We start from the raw sequence: 19,643 nt of genomic DNA, 5'->3' as shown, positions 1-19,643 counted from the left end.
TATGAAAGTGCCAACATGTGGGAGGCACATTTTCCACAACTTGGGAACCCAGACGTCCCCAGTTGTCTGAAAAAGATTTGCACAGCATTAGTAAACAGTTTTTAAAGCCTTTTTAAATAGTGCCTTATCAGAAAGAGCGATAGAAAACCCAGCTGTTCATATTCCGCCCAATCAGCCATGAGCATTGAAACCTTTTGTGTCTTAAATGTGAACAAAGAAGTGTTGTTATGCCTCTAAATCTAATTTGTTCATTAGAGTCACCAGATTTCAGTCATAAAAGAGACAATGGAAACTCTCCACAAAGGAATTTCTAAAATTCATCACACCGACACATTCCTAAGAATTACATGCAATTGTAATTTATGTGTTGAGTTGAGTGTGAGAATGACTCAGGAAGTGAAAATGAGGAAAAACTAGTTTCACACGAGACAGTGAATTGAAGCAAAGATGAGAATTACGACTCCCTGAAGAGAGTCACATCTTTTGGCTGCGTGTGTTTCCATTTATCTGCTGCTCCAGTCCCCTTGTTAGAGCCGTGTCTGGCTTTTATTAAAGTTGTTTTGTGATGGATCATTTACCATTAAGTAAATTAAGTTGTCCTGTAATTTGTTAACCAAGCTATCGATTAGCCAGCTGTCTGAGGCTGATGTGGGGCCACTAAAACATTATAAGTACCTGGATTAACTGTTCAGCCATAAATAGACAGAAGCAGGAACTACAGAAAAAATAAAATAAAAAATAAGTAATAATGTATTTTGGTCACAGCTCACAAGACACATAGTTACAATAACTCCAACGAATGAAGCTATTATTTTTCACATGTCTGTGGTTATAATCTACTTGGCAAGACAAACCATTTGAGACATGTGACAGCTAATACACTTTGTGAATCCAGTTTCCATTGTAATGTTCTACTTCAATGTTCTACTATCTATCTATCTATCTATCTATCTATCTATCATCTATCTATCTATCTATCTATCTATCTATCTATCTATCTATCTATCTATCTATCTATCTATCTATCTATCTATGCCTCTGTACTGCACTCTCTTTCTCTCTGTCTGTTTTTGCTAAGGCTATGTGTCCTTCCTCCTGTAAATAACATGCACACTGTCGGTATATTGTGTATATATTGTATTGCATATTGTATATTGTACTAGTATAAAGTCACCAAAGTCCATGTGTGTGCTAACTCACTTCCCCATTCAGATTCTGACCCTGTTACTCACAGGATGAGGTTGCCTCTGGTTGAGACTGAACAGGCCGAGTCCTGCATGTCCTGGAGTCAACCTGTGCTGGAAACACAAATGTCCTGGTGACACACACATAAGTGTTTTTTCCTGGAACACACAACTATGACACAGGAGGTGAGTATCAAGTTGTTCAACTGCGACGTGGACTCGTTTGTGTGCTTTTTGTTCAAGCTGACGATCCATTGATAACCTGAAGTTGAAAATGATGACCTTTGCTTTATTGCCGTCACTGTGTGTTACATTTCTCAATCGCTGTAATAGGATTAAAACTCAGAGGCAGCAGATCTCTGACTCGGGACACACAGTCAAGGATCGGCGCCTCTTCTCCGCTGACAGAAGTGTTCTTGGCTTTTGCACAGCGAGGTTGTGCAGTGATGAGCCTGTTTGTTAATGGGCTGACAGCTGCTTGACATCCATATCCATGACACCAGTGGGATAACAAACAAACTGACGTCAGGAGGAGTGTCCTCATGTCTGCACGATTGTGGTTTGTGTGGTCGATGTGCACAGACAGAAAAGGTGTTATCTGAGGATACCTTACTTTCGGGTCTGCATTTGTGAGACACGTGTTCATGAATCACTTTCTTGTTTGATGCCCACATACCTGACACTGCAGTCTTTGTGTTAGCTGGAAAAACTTCATCACTCACCCATTATATCTGCCTCATATTCTCCACAAACAAAACACACAAATCATTTCCCCACATTTATATAAGTAGCAAAATGGAATCTCCTTTTATTTGTCTAGTTTTTTCCAGCACTGCCTCTGTTGAAAGCTTCAGCGTGGACAAAAACACACAGAGCGCTTCATACAAAAAACACACATGCAAATGAATCCACTGTCTTTTCCATAAAGTACAGTGTGATAGGATCAGGTGAGGGTCATAACAGCAGCTAGCAGCAATCTGACCAAGGCAAAAGAAATTTAAATAAAATATGGAGTTCATGCTCCATTTTCATTTTAAGAAGAGTCCAGGTTTTCTTCTTCTTCTTCACAGGTGCCAGGCTCTCTACAAGCCTGCTTGCAGTGCGCACACAGACGCTCATTATATTCTGGGCAAAAGGAATTTCAAGGATGGCAGCGTCAGACCAATATAAACTAGAAACCACATTTCCAACAAGTGTACACTGTGAACCCACATGCTCCACTGTATTTTGCGGCGTCATTCCATGATTATTTGTATTATGTGGGATTCAGGCAGAAACTTGAAGAAATTCTGGCTTCTTTATATCTCAGTAAAGTGCGAGTTCTGCCTTATGCATAACACTTTTCTCCCTGCAGCTAAAGTTTACCAGCGACAACAAAGTAAACCTGCGGGCCACGGCGTTGTCTCCATGAGACAAACTGTGTTGATGAGATGCACAGAAACAGCCGGCGGTGGAAGTCAAAGACCTGTGATGTGTTCAGGTCCACTCTGGTGGTTCTCAGAGATTTAGGCCCTGAACAGAATTGCCTGTGAGGCCTTGGGTTCAGTCAGTGCTGCCATAGTGGTTCAAAATGGAGGGGCTTTCATGTAACGTGGCAGGCGAGGAATCTTCTTCCTGTGAAACCACCGCATCCGCCGGCTGCTCGAAGAAGTCAGACACACAAAACACCTGCAGAAAAACAAGCAGCAGAATTACCAGTCATCCTGTTCTATTATCGTGACTGACATCACTAAAGTACATTAGTATGTTACTGTGTTGCTGTGTATACAATTTAAATTCATTTTTACTTCTACCTATTTCCTGAATTATATATTTATTAGAGCCTGAATAATTTATCAATTGCCTGATAAAAATCTGCAGATATGAGCCTTCACATGTATCAACGTCAGTGTTTAGGTTTGCTGACATGAAAAAACATATTTTAGGATGACAAAGACAGAATCTTAGGGAGAATCGTGTGAAAAATTAAACACAACACATCTGGAATGTTTTCATTTGATTTGAATGGTAAAGCTATAAAGAAACATGACATTTTACATTTGAACATTTTAAAGTGTAAACTCCAGGTGATTTTTTCTGACCTTATAACTACAACTGTCTAGACTTTCACTGCACGGTCCTGCTTTTCCGTGACCTAATAGATGTCTCAGTGAAACTTACTGTGAAAACAGCCACTAAACCCCCCTGCAGGAGGCCAGTGAACACGTCGCTCCAGTGATGTTTGTAGTCAGACACCCGGGACAGACCCACATACACAGCAGTTGCAATCAGGAAGAATTGGATCATGGGACGCAGGAGCCGCGCCCACTGTGACAGCAGTCTGGCTTGAATGTAAAGCTGCAGATAGAGCAAATATATATGTTACAATCAAATTAATATGAGCATTAACTCATATGTAATCAAATTTAGGCTGTAAGCAGTTATTGAAGAAAATACTAGATGTACTTACTACGAGGAACAGCATGCAGTACATAGAGAAGGACGAGTGGCCAGAGTAGAAGGACAGTCTGCAAAAGAGATAAGAAATAAAATCAGGCACAATCACATTACTCGCAGTTAACTGTTCTAAACTCAAATTTTACACTTCATAATGAGGTTACTGGCTTCGTGCAGCTGTACTTTAAGCTGGGGAAACAGTTTGTTATATGTCTCAATATTATTGGAGAAATGTTCATCAAGTTATCTCGGCTCAATCTGCACATCTTTACCTCCACGAAGAAACTTTATCTTTTCATTGCCATTTGTTTGTCTGCTGTCTGGATTAGTCAAAAATAACTGAACTGACTTGCATGAAGTTTTACGGAAGGCGGATCGAAGAATTTTTGTCACATGTTTTAACATGGTGAGAGGTATGTGCTCTTTCCAGTTGAGAAATAGCCTAAACTGGGGGCATAGAGTTTGAAATACGTGGCCAGGTAGGCAGGGTCGAATGAAAAAACCCTATTACACATGTTGGTTCAAGTTTTTAAAACCTTTTCTCATAAGTAAATTGCAGATGTTCATATTCTAGATTTAAAACCTTCAATGTTACGTGTGTTAGTAGATATAATGCTGCTGTGGCAATGAATGAATTCTTCAGACATTTTCCTGCTGTTTTCTTCTTTTTACAACAGGCCTGGCAGGAAAAAAACTTCCTGTTCAATACATGTCTGAAAGCAGCTTTAGTTTATCAGGCTCCGATTGTAGTATAACTTTATGATTTAAAGGAAATTAAATCTGTTGTGAGTTTCTTTCAGAAGTGGCTGTTGGTGATTTCATGCCCAGGACCATTACCTGGCCTCATCCACCAGAAACTTGTCTCCAGTGCAGGTGAAGTTCTCGATGTATCCTCCAGTTTTACAGTTAATACGATCCCACTCTGGTTGGCATACAGCCACAAAGTTAGGACGCAGACGGCCGATGGAGTACTTGGCGACGTCTGTCAGGGACTGGCTAGCCGCGGCTCCAAACACGTAGCTCCCCACCGCTTTGTAGACACACGCCACATATTTGGTCCCTAAAGACTGTTTCTTGACGCGAGACAAGTAAACGGAAAGGCACTCGCCACAGACGACCTGCAACAGAAAAGATATTTAAAACGTTGAGGAAACTTTTCAAATGCAAAACAGTCGTGTCTAAATTCAAGAAGAGGGACACTGACTTACCACAATGAGCGTGAAGGGGATCATGACTCCTCCCAGCAGCTGGTAGGAGATGGTGTCCTCTTTGAGCGGGTACCTGATGGACTCATCGTTACAGAAGAAGCCCCGTTTGAAAGGGTTGTGTTGTGGGGTCAGGATGAAAAACGGAAGTCCAACTGTTAAAAATAAAAGAAAGAGACAGATGATGACTATGACTGAACTTCGGTCTCATATCATGATAAAAACATCTTGTTACTCAAGCAGCAAAATACGAAACGATACTCTAATGATCCACAGTTACTGTTGCACCACGCTTATGATTTAGTCAGATAAGGAAACGTGACATGTTGAGATCACACGGGCACTTCCCCTCTTAAAAAAAGACACGGATGAGTTTTTTTGCATTAGTGGCTCTCGTGGGTTTCATTTAGCAACGAGCGGAATTCTCTCTGTGTTCGAAGGAACAGAAGTTGCACAATAACTGAATTAGACGCCCCGAGGCCTTGAATTACAACAGAACAATATTACACGAGATCTCAGGAGGGACGTGATGGAGCCACACAACCTTTTTTGGTCATGTTCAGTCTTTCTGTATATCGAACTTAAGTGGGAAAATGAAGAGTATGATCAGTGAGAATCATCACAGTGTTTATCTGCTTGATAATCACCATCAAAACACATCAAGCATAATCTGAGTTGCTATGGTAACACATGCTTTATTCACATTCCTTCACAATTTGTTTTAGATGCAGCTTCCCTGGAAATCCCAACCGAGATAAGAAACTCGACAGTCGGCTAAACTGCAGTCGGTAATGCCTTCCTGGGCGTTCTCACAGGTCTGAATACTAGCATCGATGTTTTGGGGGCAACACAAGTTACCACACAGTCACAGGCTTTTGTTAGGGCCTGTTAGTTTAAACCCGCTGCAGATCAAATTACACTGACTGCAGTCTTTTGAAACTCTCAACTAAAGCTGAGTGGGAATGACAACAAGGGACTGAGCTGATGTGATCATGGAGTTAATCTTTCAAATTACTATTTACTGCGACCGGGATGAGTCTGTCGCCCACCAGAAAAGAGTCAAAGACAACGAGAAAGTATAGTAATAAAGGAATAATATTCATTATTTCATTCTTTATTTAAACTATAAATCAAAAGAAAACAAAAAATATAACAAGATATACAGCACTTCACTCATGGTGAATGTCTGCAAACATAAACACAGACACCTATATGTCTGTGAAAGGCTAAATTACTCTCTGTTTTTGATTAGGTTGTGTGTAAGTATGTACATATTGAGTAAGCCCTTTATGTTGCTATGTTAATAAGTGTTTATTATATGTGTGGCATGCAGATATCATAATCGTGAAACCACATTTTAGTGAAAATGAGAAGACATAAGCTTGTGAAACCAGGAATACCATGAAGCAGATGGTGCAAAGATATTAATTGGGATTTCTATATTTTGCCTGTGTGACCCCATTAAATGAGATGAGGGAAATTAAATTAAAAAATTGGTCTGAAAGAGTTGAAAATCGAATTGTATTTGACAAATTTAATATTGCGACATGATACCAGACGACTCATGGCTGAGCATTTATTCAGTCTCCAAATTTTAGATCTATTTAAAGGCAAGAACGTAAGAACTAGAAAATGTAAATCACGTGAACAAGTAACTGAAAACACACTCAGTTGTGTATAACTACAGATTATTTTCCTCATAATATTTCTGTACTTTACATTTACATTTACATTTTTCATTTAGCTGACGCTGTTATCCAAAGCGACCTACAATAAGTGCATTCAACCATGAGCGTTTTGAGTTTGTGGTATTTACACAACACAATAAAAGGACTACACCCTTGTTTTATACTGGGAAGACATTGTAAATGCAGATTATTGCTGCCATCTCCACAACAATATGAGAATATAGGTTTACTGCTTTGTTGTATATCTCTGATTCAGAGCTTTTTGAATGTGTTTACTTCAGTGTCCCTGCAGCAGTGTCAGACATCCTGCTGCTGCGTGTGTCTGTGCTGTGATTACAGCCCAAACACTGAGCTAAAAATACAGCTTTGCTTGGAGAAAAAAAAAAGGAAAATCACACACAGGGTTGGACTTTGTTGCGTTTCTTTTTCTTTTTTTTTTCATCTTCCTTCCTGGTTCCCTCAATCTAGAAAAACCTGCAGGCCTATTTCTGTGGCGTTCATGCAAATAAGTTTGAATGAATTTGCTTCAACAACCTCCTTGCGCACGTCTACTCCTTTCTGTTTGTGTTAGATAAATAAAAGAAAGAGTGTGAAGCCCCTTCTAGGAATAAACAGGAGGGATTAACCGGGCAGGGGATTATACACACCGAGGATGAGGCAGGTCAAATCCAGCAGGATGAGAGGGATCCCTGCGGCTTCAAACATGTTGCGTCTTCCTCGTCCTCCTCCTCCTCCTCTTCCTCTGGGGTCCGTATTGGTAAAAAAAGCCCGGTCCTCCCGGTCCAGGCGCTCCGGACTGTCCCGGCTGTTTTCAGGCCAGACGAGACGCAGCTTTTCTGCCGCACATGTCTCACTATTCCAGCAGGAAAGTTAAAAACACCAGAATCATTGTCCTGCCAGGGGACTGGAATTTGTCCCAGAAAACTACAGCTACCAGGGGAGTTTTCTTTTTTTTGTCTTTTAGTAAAAAAAATACGGAAACTAAAAACTAAAAGTCTAGATCTAGTCTAACACCAGCACAGGGAGCCTCTCACCCTTCTGTCTGCTCACACACCATCATAATAACACTGAGCTCATCCTCCTGTCCTCTCCGCACATGAGACATGTCCTCGGACTCTGAGCCCCTCCACTGATTCATCACGCCTTCACTGCACCTCGGAAAAAACAGTGTTGCAGTGGAAGCAGCCGGGTGAATGTCAGGGGTCAACGATTAGATCCACCGAAAGCAACACCAACATTAGTTTGGTGAAAAGCATGTATGTTTGCTATAGTCTATATATTATTTTCAATTATTTATTTGTTATTCATTAAAGAATGTGGCAATTTTATTATTAAAGCAGAAGATTCAAGGTGCTGTAAAAACAACTCAAAGACCAAATTAAAAGTAAACAATTTGAAATATTGTTTAAAACTATTTAAAATTATATAGCAGATTTGTAAAGTTATTCTAAAATGAGATCATCCCTGAATATCCCTAATAAATCTATGTTACTGTGCAAACAAAAAACACCAGTGAAAGTAATGAATGAGTAAACAAGGATGTAAAAAGATATAAACTATATGCAATGTAAAGCATATATGTACAGTGTAAACAGTATTGCACATATTAGATATTGAAATTGTATAGACGTTAATGTTTGATGCTTGTGGTGCACTGGGAGCAGGAAGGAATAGGCAGTGTATCCAAGGGCACAGTCGTATTTCCCATTAGTTTGTAGTAGAGTATAACAAAGTATATAATAAATATAAAAATATTATTTGTTATTATTACTGTTTGCTGTCTATTACAGTCTGTGATCACAGTCATCCTGACCGGAGCACAGTCCTGTTTGTCAAGTAAACACAGTCATGTCTGCAAAATCTTTCCTGGACAAAGTCTTGTGTGAATTTCCGAGGTGTCATTGAACGCATCACGGGATAGGAAGTGGTAATGGGAGTTCTGGACCAATCACGTGGCCCCTCTGACGCTGCGACAGCCGTCTGCCGATGCAGAGCAGCTCCTCCCCCCTGGGCGTCTGCAGAGATGTAATGAGGTTACTTCTGCATCACTATTAATAGAAGAGACTCCACTGACCCCTCATCAATGCACCACACAGGCCACATGCAGCTGATGGAAGGAGTCACTTTCCATAATGAACCCATTCATTCAGGTGTTTCAAATCCCATTCAGTTTTAATACAAGGCCAATTCACCAATAAGGCCTGGGTGTGAATTATTATTCTTACAAAATAAATGTGTGCTGAAGGTAAAATAAAAGAAGATTCACAAAGTCAATGCATAAAGTATACTAGTTATATCACTATGGAAATATTCAATTATAAGTATTTTTATAAGCAGTGTAGTGGCTTCTTGTTCAAAGTATATTTTTATATTCAAATGATCTTACACCCTGTTAAGTCACGTGAGCGCTCCAGTGGAAGCCCAGTATTCATGTCAGATAATGTTGTGACCTAACCTGATTTTAAACAGTTCTGTCGAAACGCTACGTTCACTCAAGCAAAGAGTGGGATCGTTTGTAAGATCCCTGTATCTGTAGGTTTTATGTGTGGAACCTTACTCAGCAATGTAAATAACACAATTTATAAAAAATAATAACTTACATGAGTTAAAGTGTGGGATTGAAAAGAAGAAAAAGTGAAACCTGAGTAAATTCTAGAATTTAGGGTAATTTAATTCTGTAGAGAGGCTCTTTGAAGGGGCTTCCCCACATTAGGCCCACTGACTTTCAGGTTGTGTTTGTCTGAAGAGGTGAAAGTTAACTGTCCATTGATTTCTAACCAGTATTTCTTGTTGTTTGTTTAAAGGTGTTGCAGAAACTCTTGGTTTTTATGGAGCCCTTAGTCAGAAGTTAAGGTGTGTCTCCTGTAATGACTACTGTGTGTGTGTGTGTGTGTGTGTGTGTGTGTGTGTGTGTGTGTGTGTGTGTGTGTATGTGTGGGTGTGTGTGTGGGTGTGTGTGTGTTTAACACCACTTTTGTCTCTTAATACAAAGCTTCAGGCAGTAACAAACACATCAGGGTGGGGGATCTGGATTGAAACTGAAGTTGCATGTTGGCATTTTTACTTATCTAACCATTATGTAAGATTGTAAATGCTGTAATAAGGAAGCTGTAAAAAAAAAGCAATGAGGAAAAGATGGTGGTGTCCATCAAACAAATCCAAGACTCATGTCTTGGATTTTGGAAACTTAGTTTTAGCATGTTTGCATTTTTTATTCTCACCAATGAGAAAAGAAATATGCAGTTCACGTTCTTAATAATGTTATTTAATGTAAAAATCCTTCCTGGAAACTTATGGGTTGAACCCCTCAGTGGTTAGAAGAACATAAAGGAGACAAATAGATCCCATTCTCCATACTTTTATTCATACAAATAAAATAAAACAAAATAAAACCAACTTTATTTTGATGTCAAGTCACTGAACCTTTTTTGTTCACACTGATATAAATAATAAGAATAAATCTGTGATCTCCTCCTGTTGTCTGACACGATTACATGTAATACACGCTCCCATAAATTATCATGAAAACCAGAACAATAACATGTAAATCATCACAATCTCTGGCTCAGTCGTCCTCACTGTGCTCCTCACTTCTGCTGCTTCTTTGAGTTCAGATGAGCCTCTATCTCTGATTTGAAGAAGAGCTCCCCCAGCTGGCTGTGCGAGGCTTCGCTCATGGCCTTGGTCTGCATGCACATCTTGTATTTGTCCGGAGGAAGCTCGTCCGCACAGTTCTTCTCGTGCCACAGGTGGAAAAGGCCTCGAGACGGAGAGCGAATCACCATCAGCTTACTGTGAAGGTACTTCCTGTACAGGTGCACGTCCTCCAACCCCCAACCTTTAATGTTACGGTCAAAACCGCCTGTCGTGAAAAGTTCAGACACATGTGAAGAAATGGTTAAAGTGTAAACTGAGTTATGTTTGTTAAGCAGCTGAAATAGTAGTTATTGGGTGTTATGCTGTATATAAAGATGCACAACGTGACAGCTTTCCAAAAGTGAGGCCAAAGTGTCTCGATCCCCCTGGTGGCTGGCTGCAGTATAGGTCCTCCGTGTTAGCAGATGGGACATGGGCCCAATTATAAGTCAAAGCACGCGTCAAATAAATATTTCTTGATGATGGTTTCTGTCATTTTAGGTCGTTCTTACCACAGTGATGTTTGTTCAAGTGTTCACTTGTAAGTTTGGTTTGAATTATTTGATGCAATAAAAATGGGGTGAAATGTCATGATTGACAGTTGAGACTGACACACGATTGGTTGAGCTCGTGTATCAGCGGGACTTCGCTACAGTCGTGGAATTTTTATATAAAAATACACATAATTCTGTACTTTTATGCCTTTGTACAGTTTAGAATAAACAGTTATCAGTAATATTTAATCATATAAAGTCTTTCAAATAGCGGAAGTTACTGATGACACAAGCTTTTAATTACCTATGTTGATGAAATCAGACCTGTACTGACATGTCATGCCAAACCCAAAGTCTCTCCAGAATCCTGTTTCCTTCCTTATCACCTGAGAGGGAAAGAGAAGGGCGGAAATCAGTCATACTTTTGTGAAATAGTTTTGATATCAGTCATCTCAGCAAGTGAATTTAGCTGTTTATATATGTGTTTAGTACCCACCAGCTGCTGTTGAATAGAGGGTAGAAGTGTGTGATTGCTGTAGATGATAGATGGGTTGTACTGACTGAAGAGAACTGGATAATACACTTTCTTACCTAAAGACAAAAAAGAAAACACACTTTCTGTTTTAAACACCTACTGTCAGGATTTGTCTCTCTCTCCTTCTCTCCTACGGGTGATAAATTAATCGGGGTTTGATGCATTTTTCATCAAACAGCATTTTTTATTTTTCAGCAGCGGAGGTTTGATTGGAGTGAGACGAAAGAGAAGTGGCATCGTTAGTATGAGCAGTGATAACTCACAGGTCTGAACAGAGAAAATGAAAGATTAACTTTAACCCCAGTGACTCACATTACAGACGTGGACATGATGACTGGTTGATAAATCATCTAAAAGAACAACTCCCATAGATTAGCATTTCAACTACGAATTCCAGGCAGGTCCTCATACTCATGTTCTGAAAAGTCAAATGTAAAATCTGTTTAAAATGTATTAAATATAGATTATCTACCAGTCTCTACACACATCCTTGGTGTAGCCCCCCCCCATAAGTTTTCAGTTATTTTTTCTTGTTTAATTCTCTTATCCACCTTATTTCTGTTCCAATGATGCCTTTAGTGAATTAATGTTGTCAGTTACAGGTCTGCCAGAGTCTTTGTTTGTCCTACAGGTGTCTCACCTTTTCTTTAAAAAATTCTCAAAGAATAGAATGGCACTTAGTAGACTGCAAACCTCCATCAAGCCCCAGCAGTTCTCGTATTAATCCACATCAGCACCAAATTGCACATACTCATTAATATCAGTCCCACTAAATATGCCTGAGTTGTCTCTATTAAGATCCATGAATTGTTCTCTGAGAAATCCTCCTTGACAGAGGTAATTACCAAGTGCTTTTTATGAGAGAATATTCCCATTGGCACAGACAGGTAGAAGGTTCCCCAACCCTCCTCTAGGACCACCAAGTGTCTGTGGTCGTTTTCTGTATCTGTGTGTGTAAGAAACTGCTGCATGATGTTAACAAAGCCCCTGTGTTAATGTGTGGCACTGCTCAATGTGACTTGCCCCCCCGTCTCTCACCAGGCTCTGCCTTGAGACGACAGGACGTTAAGAAGTCCGCTGTGAAGTGGATGTCAACATCACAGAAGAAGAGCAGGACATTCTGACTCCGCCTCCAGGCCCTGGCGCCCACGTCCAGGCCTCGACCTCGAGAAAACTCCTCATTCAGCTGGATGAGAGTGAAGCTCCTGAACCGAGTCTCTCTGTGGGAAAGAAGAAGACGTGGAATAATCTCTGTGTGTGACTGGACAGGTAGTGGGATGTTTTCATTTGAAATGTGAAACACCAACAACCAACCTCCAGACATTAAGTGTCAACAGAGTGTAGCAGAATCAAATATTTAACAATAGCACAGAGAGAGAAGCTTAAAGTACAAAAAGATCATGCATCACGATTTTATCATCCCGGCCTCTGCATGATGGAGGGATGTGTGTGCAGCTTCCTGAAGGACCAGAGGTTTATTCTGCCTGCAGCTCTCAACCTCTGACACTCTCTGACTTACAGGTTTTATTCATGGACAAAATATCTGCAGTGCAGCACAGACACACCTGCAAAACTTAATCCTGTTCGAGTTGAGCAGAGGATACACATGTGTGTCCGGCAGTAATCTGTCTCCACTCTTTCACATGATATTAATTGTGTCATCAGTTTGTGCCATCACATGTTATTATCTTGGGAGAGGTCACGTGACTTTGATTAAAGACTCAACTCAAGGTTTAAAATCACACTCAGTGACCTGTCCCAGATCACAGGGAGGTTCTGCACGTTCATGTTGTTTAAGGGTAGCGTTTGGAAAATAGCACACATTACCTGGAGGTCTGGTCCAGCACGGCTTTCACTTGGTCTATCTGATCCCGACCGAAGTAGACGACAGTGAGATGAACCCGGCCGTCCTGCTTGATGCAAACTTCTCTGAACCAACAACACACGAGGAACATGTTAGGATCCACCTAATGACCTTGTTTCAGATGAGACACGCCACGTTTATTTGTGAACCATCTTTTACCAACAAGGCAAACCAAAGTACTTTACATTTACCAAAGAGGCATTAAAGGTCCAGTGTGTAGAATTTAGAGACATCTAGTGGTGAAGTTGCATGTTGCAGCTGAATACCCCTCAACTCACCCTCCCCTTCCAACCATGACAGATAACCTGTGGAAGCCTTCAGTTGTCATTAAAACTCAAAAGATGTTTAGTTTGTCCAGTTTGGACTACTGTAAAAAAACATGGCGGCCGTAAATGTAAAGTATTTAAATGTGAATAAATATATATCCAAATATAAAGAAAACAACAATTTGTACAATTTAGAAACACACTCGTGAAAACATCACTAGGATTCTTTTATATTTAATTTATGCCAATAGATCCCTTTCACCTAAATCTTACACACTGGACCTTTAAGAAACACATTACAAACACCAAAAAAACTTTTCTGTAAAGTGGCTTCAGATTAAGATGAGGTTTCCCTCACAGTTCCTGCAGTGAGCAGAGGAGCGTGTGTTCGTTCACTACCTGAAGTTGTCGATGAACTGCCTGAATGCGTCCGGCCTCTTGGACAGAGGCACGATGATGTTGATGATGATGTTCCGAGTGTCCACGCTCTCGCTCTTCACCTTCACCACGGGGCCGAACGGTCTGAAGAGCACGAGCTTCGTGAACTCCCGCGGCCCGTCGCCTTTAAACATCAGCTCATAGACGGTCCCTCTGTCCCGCTCTAAACGGGTCAGCCCTGTGACAGAGAGAAGAGGAGAAGGATTCGATTAATATTATTAATCAAATTCTTATTTCATTATGAATTAAAATCTGTATTTTGACACTGAAAAGCTTCACAGAAATTACATCAATGCAAGTTGAAAAATTGTGTAAAATGAAGGATTTTCTTAAGCTTGATTATAAACTGTATACTGTTCCAAATATAACTTATGGGTAAGTGGTATTAATATTAATGTGTGCCCTGCAGTCTGTTCCGCAGTGATACCATCGTGGCTGTGAGGGAATCTTCATTAGGTCTAGTTTCTCCGAAGGAACTGATGCATTAGATATAACACATAGCACATGTCTCTGGATTATTATCTATTGTCTGGTTATGCTCTTAGTGGAACTAGAATAATTTCTCTCATAGTAAAGAAATGGACTACATGAATGCAGCGCTTCACTTATCCACAGCTCATAGCACTTTACAGTTCAAGTATCATTCACCCGCTCATGAGACACTTCAATAAACTCTTCTATCTTCCATCACTTGGACCGGAACAAGCCAGGGATCGAACCACCGAACCTTGCATTTTGTGGACACCCCACCCAAACCCCTGAGCAACAGCCATGTGGAAAAAAATGACAGTGGCTGTGTTAGGGTCAGTGGTGACTGTATGAGCATCACAGGCCAACACTGAGGGTTTTAAAAGTATAATTCTGTGGCCCTACCTCAAGTCAAAACTTAGAAAAATGTCCTCTTGAAAATAAAACCAGCATTAGCACAATATCAAACAAAAAAACTGATGTGAAATGAAACAGCAGTTCACTCAGATAATCTGGATTTTGGTTTCCAAGTTCGGTGGACACTTTTTTCGACAAATGTCTCCAGTGCTTTTTCAGCCGTCCACCATGTAAAAAACCATCAAGAAGATCAACGTGTGAATAAGTGAAGTTCGATGCTTCTCACCCTCTATGAAGTCTGAGGGGGAGTACGTGCGTTTCCGCCTGGTGTTGTCCGTGTGCTGCTGAGGTCCATTCAGGACGTGCAGCGCCGTCTCCACGGTGCCGATCAGCTCGTCCCTGCGGTCTCTCCTCACAGGCCTCTCCTCCGGGTGCCTGGTCAGCCCCGTCTCCAGCTGGTACACCCTGGGAAATGCAACAAAAGCCCCCCCACACACACAGTGAGTCTGACAGCTCTACTGCTGCTGTGAACGGTGAACGACTGGGCCCCTCACCTGTGCAGAGTTAAAGTGTCGAAAGGAATCACTGCGTATTCGCTGGACAGCTTCGCACCTGAGTTGACCTCCGCCTGGTTCAGCTGGGAGCGGAAGAACTCCTGCAGGGACATGATGCATCATTTACTACTACACCTGTAATGTCACATTTCATCTCATCCGTCACCTCTGTATTTCTCCTGCGTCTCTCCACCTGTATCGTGTCCTCCTACCTTCAGGTCTGACTGTGTCGGGGTTTTGTGCAGACTCTCCAGACCCTGAGGCAGAACCCCTTTGGTTTTGGCGTTATCCAGGGACTCCTGCAGCTGCTGCGTCCGCTCCTGCAGAGCCTCCTTCAGCTGGGCTATCTGCTTTGTCAGGCTGTTGATGTAATGTCTGTGAGAGTCCTCCCTCTCCTGCAACAAGGCCAAGTATCCCTCCTTGCTGGTGGTCCCTCCAGACCACGGCAATGACTGCTGGCTGCGGCGAGACGCGGGTTTACACGCCAGGAGGTAGAACAGCGACAGACAGCAGCATAGGCCCGCCAGGATGAGGCCAATGCGGGCTGTCATGGCCAGCAGCCACCGTTTAAACATGATGGGTTGTCTTTTAAATAGTTTTAAACACAATTATAAAATCATGGCTGTGCTTCTGTCATGTGGAGATGCACCCACAAAAAGATGAGCAACCCACATCTCCGAAACTACAGATTAAAATGTATGGTTTTTAAAAAAGATGTCCTCTTGTTTTCTCATGTCGTCCTCATCGGTCACATCCACAGGCGGCATCTTCACTGGGCGTTGGGACGTGTATTTCTTTTGCACCAATGTTTTTGTGTCACTTTAAGTGTAAAGATCGTCACCAGAGTGTTGAAACTCCCTATAAGGACAGAAATATACATTTTAAAGAAGAGGTTCTCAACATGTTTGGCCACTTGAAGGATAATTCAAGGATTTTTTAGCCTAATAAGGAGGTTATGTTTTCATCAGCATTTGCTTGTTTGTCTGTCTGTTGGTTAGCAGCATTATGCAAAAACTACTGGGCAGATTACCATGAAACTAGCTGGAAGGATGCAGCATAGATCTGGATCAAGGGATTTTATTTCACTTTCTTTAACGCAGTGAGTGTTGGTGCAGTTTCCAGGGAATAATTAATGGATCTTGATGAAAAAATCAGCCACATTAAGGCGAAATTATATCTATGGTGATATTGGACTTGGAGGAGGTATGCGCTCTACAGTCATTCTAGTTTTCCCATGTTTTTGTATATAGAGGTTTTTGTTCCTGTCAATAACTTTCACCAAAAACATTCGGCCCCTGTAAAATAACATCCCCCTGTAAAAAAAATCCTGGGGTTGCATTTGAGATCTACCTGTGACCCGTCAGGACGCAAATTCAACAGGAGACCATCTCTAAGGACTTTACAGAAAGATGAAGGGACAAGACAGGGACAAGACAGGGACATAAAGACAAGTCTCATCACGTCTCACAACAGATCCAGTGACAACCAGAGGGATTGAACTAACCAGTCCGGTCAGTCTTTTCCTGACAGGCCTCAAATTTGTTTACCAGCAGCATATTTACCAGTCCATGGCACTGGCCCTTGTCTCTCTGCTGCTGGACTGTTGGTCAGGTTTTCGTTTGGCCGCTGCAAAAATGCACAGAGAGAGAAATAACCTGACCTTACATTCACTCTGAGTGCCACGACGCTGAAGGTGGGAAGTGACAGAAACAAGCATTTCTCTGTGTATCTCTCCACCCTGTGTGTGTGTGTGTGTGTGTGTGTGTGTGTGTGTGTGTGTGTGTGTGTGTGTGTGTGTGTGTGTGTGTGTGTGTGTGCCATCATCAGTTTATTCACAGCACAGTTGGTTCTTTATTGCTCAGGTAGAGGCTGATCTCATGAAAGACTTGCTTATGTTTCCAGGTCCACCCAAGCAGCAGTGTGTGTGTGTGTGTGTGTGTGTGTGTGTGTGTGTGTGTGTGTGTGTGTGTGTGTGTGTGTGTGTGTGTGTGTGTGTGTGTGTGACGGAACATGTATTGGTAATTACATGTGTTCGTACCATGCAGACCCTTTTAAAGCAGTCCACCTGGGTGGTGATAAAATTCTTCCACAACATTAATAGTTTTACATCCTAAATATTAAAGTTGTGATTGTAATCTTTCATGTCTTGTGGCTCATATATAAATATGAAGCCTTCTCATCCTCACCATCTTGTTTTACTCACAACAAGGTGCCATTTCAGATTCATGAGCTCTCATGATGAAACTCATTGCAAAAAAGCTGGAATCACAAGCTGGAACATGCAATCGTGACCATACACTACACATTTTCACTCTTTAAACCTGAAGACAAAGAAACGTTTTGAAGAATATAGAGTGATACTCACCAGCTGCTGTGAATCTGAGGAAAGTTACGACTGAAGGTGTATCATCCTAAACTGCCTCCTCTGTCTGCTTTGAGCAACACAACAGCATCTTCATGTCTGCAGGCGTCTGTCAGTGAGGCAGGAACGCTGTGTGTTTGTTAGTGTCAGGAAAGTTGTCCAGAAATGATGAAGCAGCTCTCCAACTGAAGGTTGAGGTGACTTCACAGCCGTCAACTCAACTGCTGAGGACCTCCTCTCCCTCTCTCATCCTCTCTCCTCTCAGTCCCCACCTTTTTCCCAGCACCTCCCTCTCCTCTCTCCATCAGACCCAGGCTTCCTCTGCACATCCTCATGATACCTCACACCATCTGCCTTCATTCTGAATTCCCCCGGGTTCCTCCGAGGCTCCACTCTGCCCCTCCGTCTAATTAGAAGGCAACCCGAGTAAGGAATGCCCCTTCAGTCCTCGATGCTCTGCCACCTGCAATCTGTTGCGAGGAAATAGCTAGGTACCAGTCGGATCCCACCAATAGGACGGGGTCTTGCACATTTAATGAGGCAGCGTACAGATGGTCCTTGTTTTCATTCGGGTGTCGACCCCTGAGCTCCGACTCCTCTAAATGTGCAAGTTTGCTGCTATTCCCCCTGTTTTCTTAATGGAAATTCAGAGCATTCTAAATTGAATTCTGATACATTAATCTGTGCATTCATTGTAATATAGTGTTTAACATTTAATTGTTATGATTAATGTTTTAAAGTGGCTTTGAATTCATCTGTACACCACTACAAGCAATTGAGAATTACATTTTCTGTGTGAATAATCAATCTTTATAACTCTGGAACATGTCAGTCTGACAATATATAAAATAATTCACCTTTTTTTGTCTGTGGCAACTTGCTAATGACCATCTTACAATGTTTTCTGTCAGTTTTAGCATAAAATATTGAAAGAATAATTGTAATTTACATTAAATCATAATGAAAATAATGCTACAGCCTTAATAAAACAGAAAAGAAGACAAAACTTGAACTAGAAAACTGGTAAACTGGGATCTGTCTCAGGCCAACCAGGAAGACAGGGTGTCTATTTGTTTGTGAGCTTTATCAGACACTTTCCTGAACTGCACACTGCCAAGAACATTAAGGATGATGATGTCAGTTTTATAAATCTCTTTATACCTCATGCACAGTTTCTGAATTGTTTCATTGTCTGCAATAGACAAAAGAATAAAATGTATATATGATGTTAATCTTCCTGTTTATTATTCACATTTACTATATAGATAGAAACTCCAGAACCAACCATGATATACTGTGAGTATACTGAATCTATTACCACCAAACTAGAATAACCCACATGATAGTCTGACCAGGAAATATTCAATAGTCTTTCAAATGTAAACTTCAAATACTACATCTACTGAGTTATTTTAAATACAGCAGGTATATGGAGCCAACATATCCAGGTCAGCTTGGGTCTCACAGATCTTTGTCTTGTGGGTCTGTGTTGTGTTTGTGTGTTTGTGTTGAGGTGTTGCAGGATAAACAGCTGTGTCGGACAGGCAAACCACCACAGTTTCCTGCTGACCCTCTTGGTGTTCGTGCTGACCTCTCTGTATGGGATCAGTTTGGTGCTTTGCAGCATCTGTCCTCGGCAGTATGTCATGACGGCTCTCTTCTACTGCCCCGGTGTCTACAGCCAGTCCAGGTACAGCACTCTATATATCATAAATACATGTTTATGTATCATATCTTCTGTCTCATCCCAACAACTACATCAGAAGTCCACATTGAAAAAGTTCACCAAATTAATATAAACACAAAAATTGACTTTACTTGTTGCTATTAGATAATAGGTATGATATGATGATATTAGTAGAATTTGTAAGGACATATATTCTACTGCCTCATCTCTGATACATTGATGTATTAGAGTCATCAGTATTTGATTGTGGGAAACAGTTAAAAGAAGATTATATTTGGAAGTTTTTGACTACTTATTTAAATGTTGTCCATGTTTTGAGGCAATTTAATTTGAAACAAGTCAGAGCCTTTGGAACGGCTATCAAAAAATACAATTAACTCAAAACACATATTTTCAACTTGTGTCTTTGTTAAAATACTGTCAAGTCAAGTAACGAAAAGCAACGAAAAGTAATGAAAAGTAACGAAAA

At 41.1% G+C, this 19,643-nt stretch overlaps 2 protein-coding genes across 3 annotated transcripts; both read right to left on the bottom strand.

The window, feature by feature from the left end:
* Positions 1-1,968: 1,968 nt before the first annotated feature.
* LOC118114499 (phospholipid phosphatase 1) lies at positions 1,969-7,683 on the bottom strand. The gene is made up of 7 exons (XM_035164943.2): positions 7,548-7,683; positions 7,161-7,366; positions 4,829-4,980; positions 4,458-4,738; positions 3,634-3,691; positions 3,345-3,521; positions 1,969-2,852 (listed from the first exon to the last, which is right to left on the bottom strand). The coding sequence occupies exons 1-7, from the start codon at positions 7,649-7,651 to the stop codon at positions 2,727-2,729; spliced, it is 1,104 nt and encodes a 367-aa protein (XP_035020834.2). The 5' UTR covers positions 7,652-7,683; the 3' UTR covers positions 1,969-2,726.
* A 2,172-nt stretch (positions 7,684-9,855) lies between these two features.
* LOC118115258 (chondroitin sulfate N-acetylgalactosaminyltransferase 1) lies at positions 9,856-17,840 on the bottom strand. 2 transcript variants are annotated; one of them, XM_035166319.2, is made up of 11 exons: positions 17,491-17,840; positions 16,688-16,751; positions 15,338-15,983; positions 15,126-15,226; positions 14,858-15,036; positions 13,708-13,924; positions 13,006-13,107; positions 12,217-12,398; positions 11,140-11,234; positions 10,948-11,029; positions 9,856-10,375 (listed from the first exon to the last, which is right to left on the bottom strand). In XM_035166319.2, exons 3-11 carry the CDS (start codon positions 15,698-15,700, stop codon positions 10,101-10,103), a joined length of 1,596 nt encoding a protein of 531 aa, XP_035022210.2. In that variant the 5' UTR covers positions 15,701-15,983; positions 16,688-16,751; positions 17,491-17,840; the 3' UTR covers positions 9,856-10,100. The 2 variants fall into 2 exon arrangements, with proteins under 2 accessions (XP_035022210.2, XP_035022212.2); XM_035166321.2 differs by lacking the exon at positions 16,688-16,751.
* Positions 17,841-19,643: the final 1,803 nt, after the last annotated feature.

The sequence above is a fragment of the Hippoglossus stenolepis genome, chromosome 9 (genome assembly GCF_022539355.2).
Source record: "Hippoglossus stenolepis isolate QCI-W04-F060 chromosome 9, HSTE1.2, whole genome shotgun sequence".
Classification (NCBI taxonomy): Eukaryota; Metazoa; Chordata; class Actinopteri; order Pleuronectiformes; family Pleuronectidae; genus Hippoglossus; species Hippoglossus stenolepis.
The sequence above is the reverse complement of the archived record's forward strand: the minus strand, read 5'-3'. Positions and strand labels throughout refer to the sequence as shown.

Bases quoted from the DNA above. Each gene is read 5' to 3' on its own strand.
- LOC118115258 (XM_035166319.2), bottom strand. From the start codon at position 15,700: ATGTTTAAACGGTGGCTGCTGGCCATGACAGCCCGCATTGGCCTCATC. The intron at 13,108-13,707 runs GTAGTGAACGAA...TTGTTGGTTCAG, and splicing joins CAGTTCATCGACAACTTCAG to AGAAGTTTGCATCAAGCAGG. The intron at 11,030-11,139 runs GTGGGTACTAAA...TTTCCCTCTCAG, and splicing joins CCTCTATTCAACAGCAGCTG to GTGATAAGGAAGGAAACAGG.
- LOC118114499 (XM_035164943.2), bottom strand. From the start codon at position 7,651: ATGAATCAGTGGAGGGGCTCAGAGTCCGAGGACATGTCTCATGTGCGG. The intron at 7,367-7,547 runs GTGAGAGGCTCC...CTGCTGGAATAG, and splicing joins GTGTGTGAGCAGACAGAAGG to TGAGACATGTGCGGCAGAAA. The intron at 2,853-3,344 runs GTAAGTTTCACT...GTTTTTCTGCAG, and splicing joins GTTTAGTGGCTGTTTTCACA to GTGTTTTGTGTGTCTGACTT.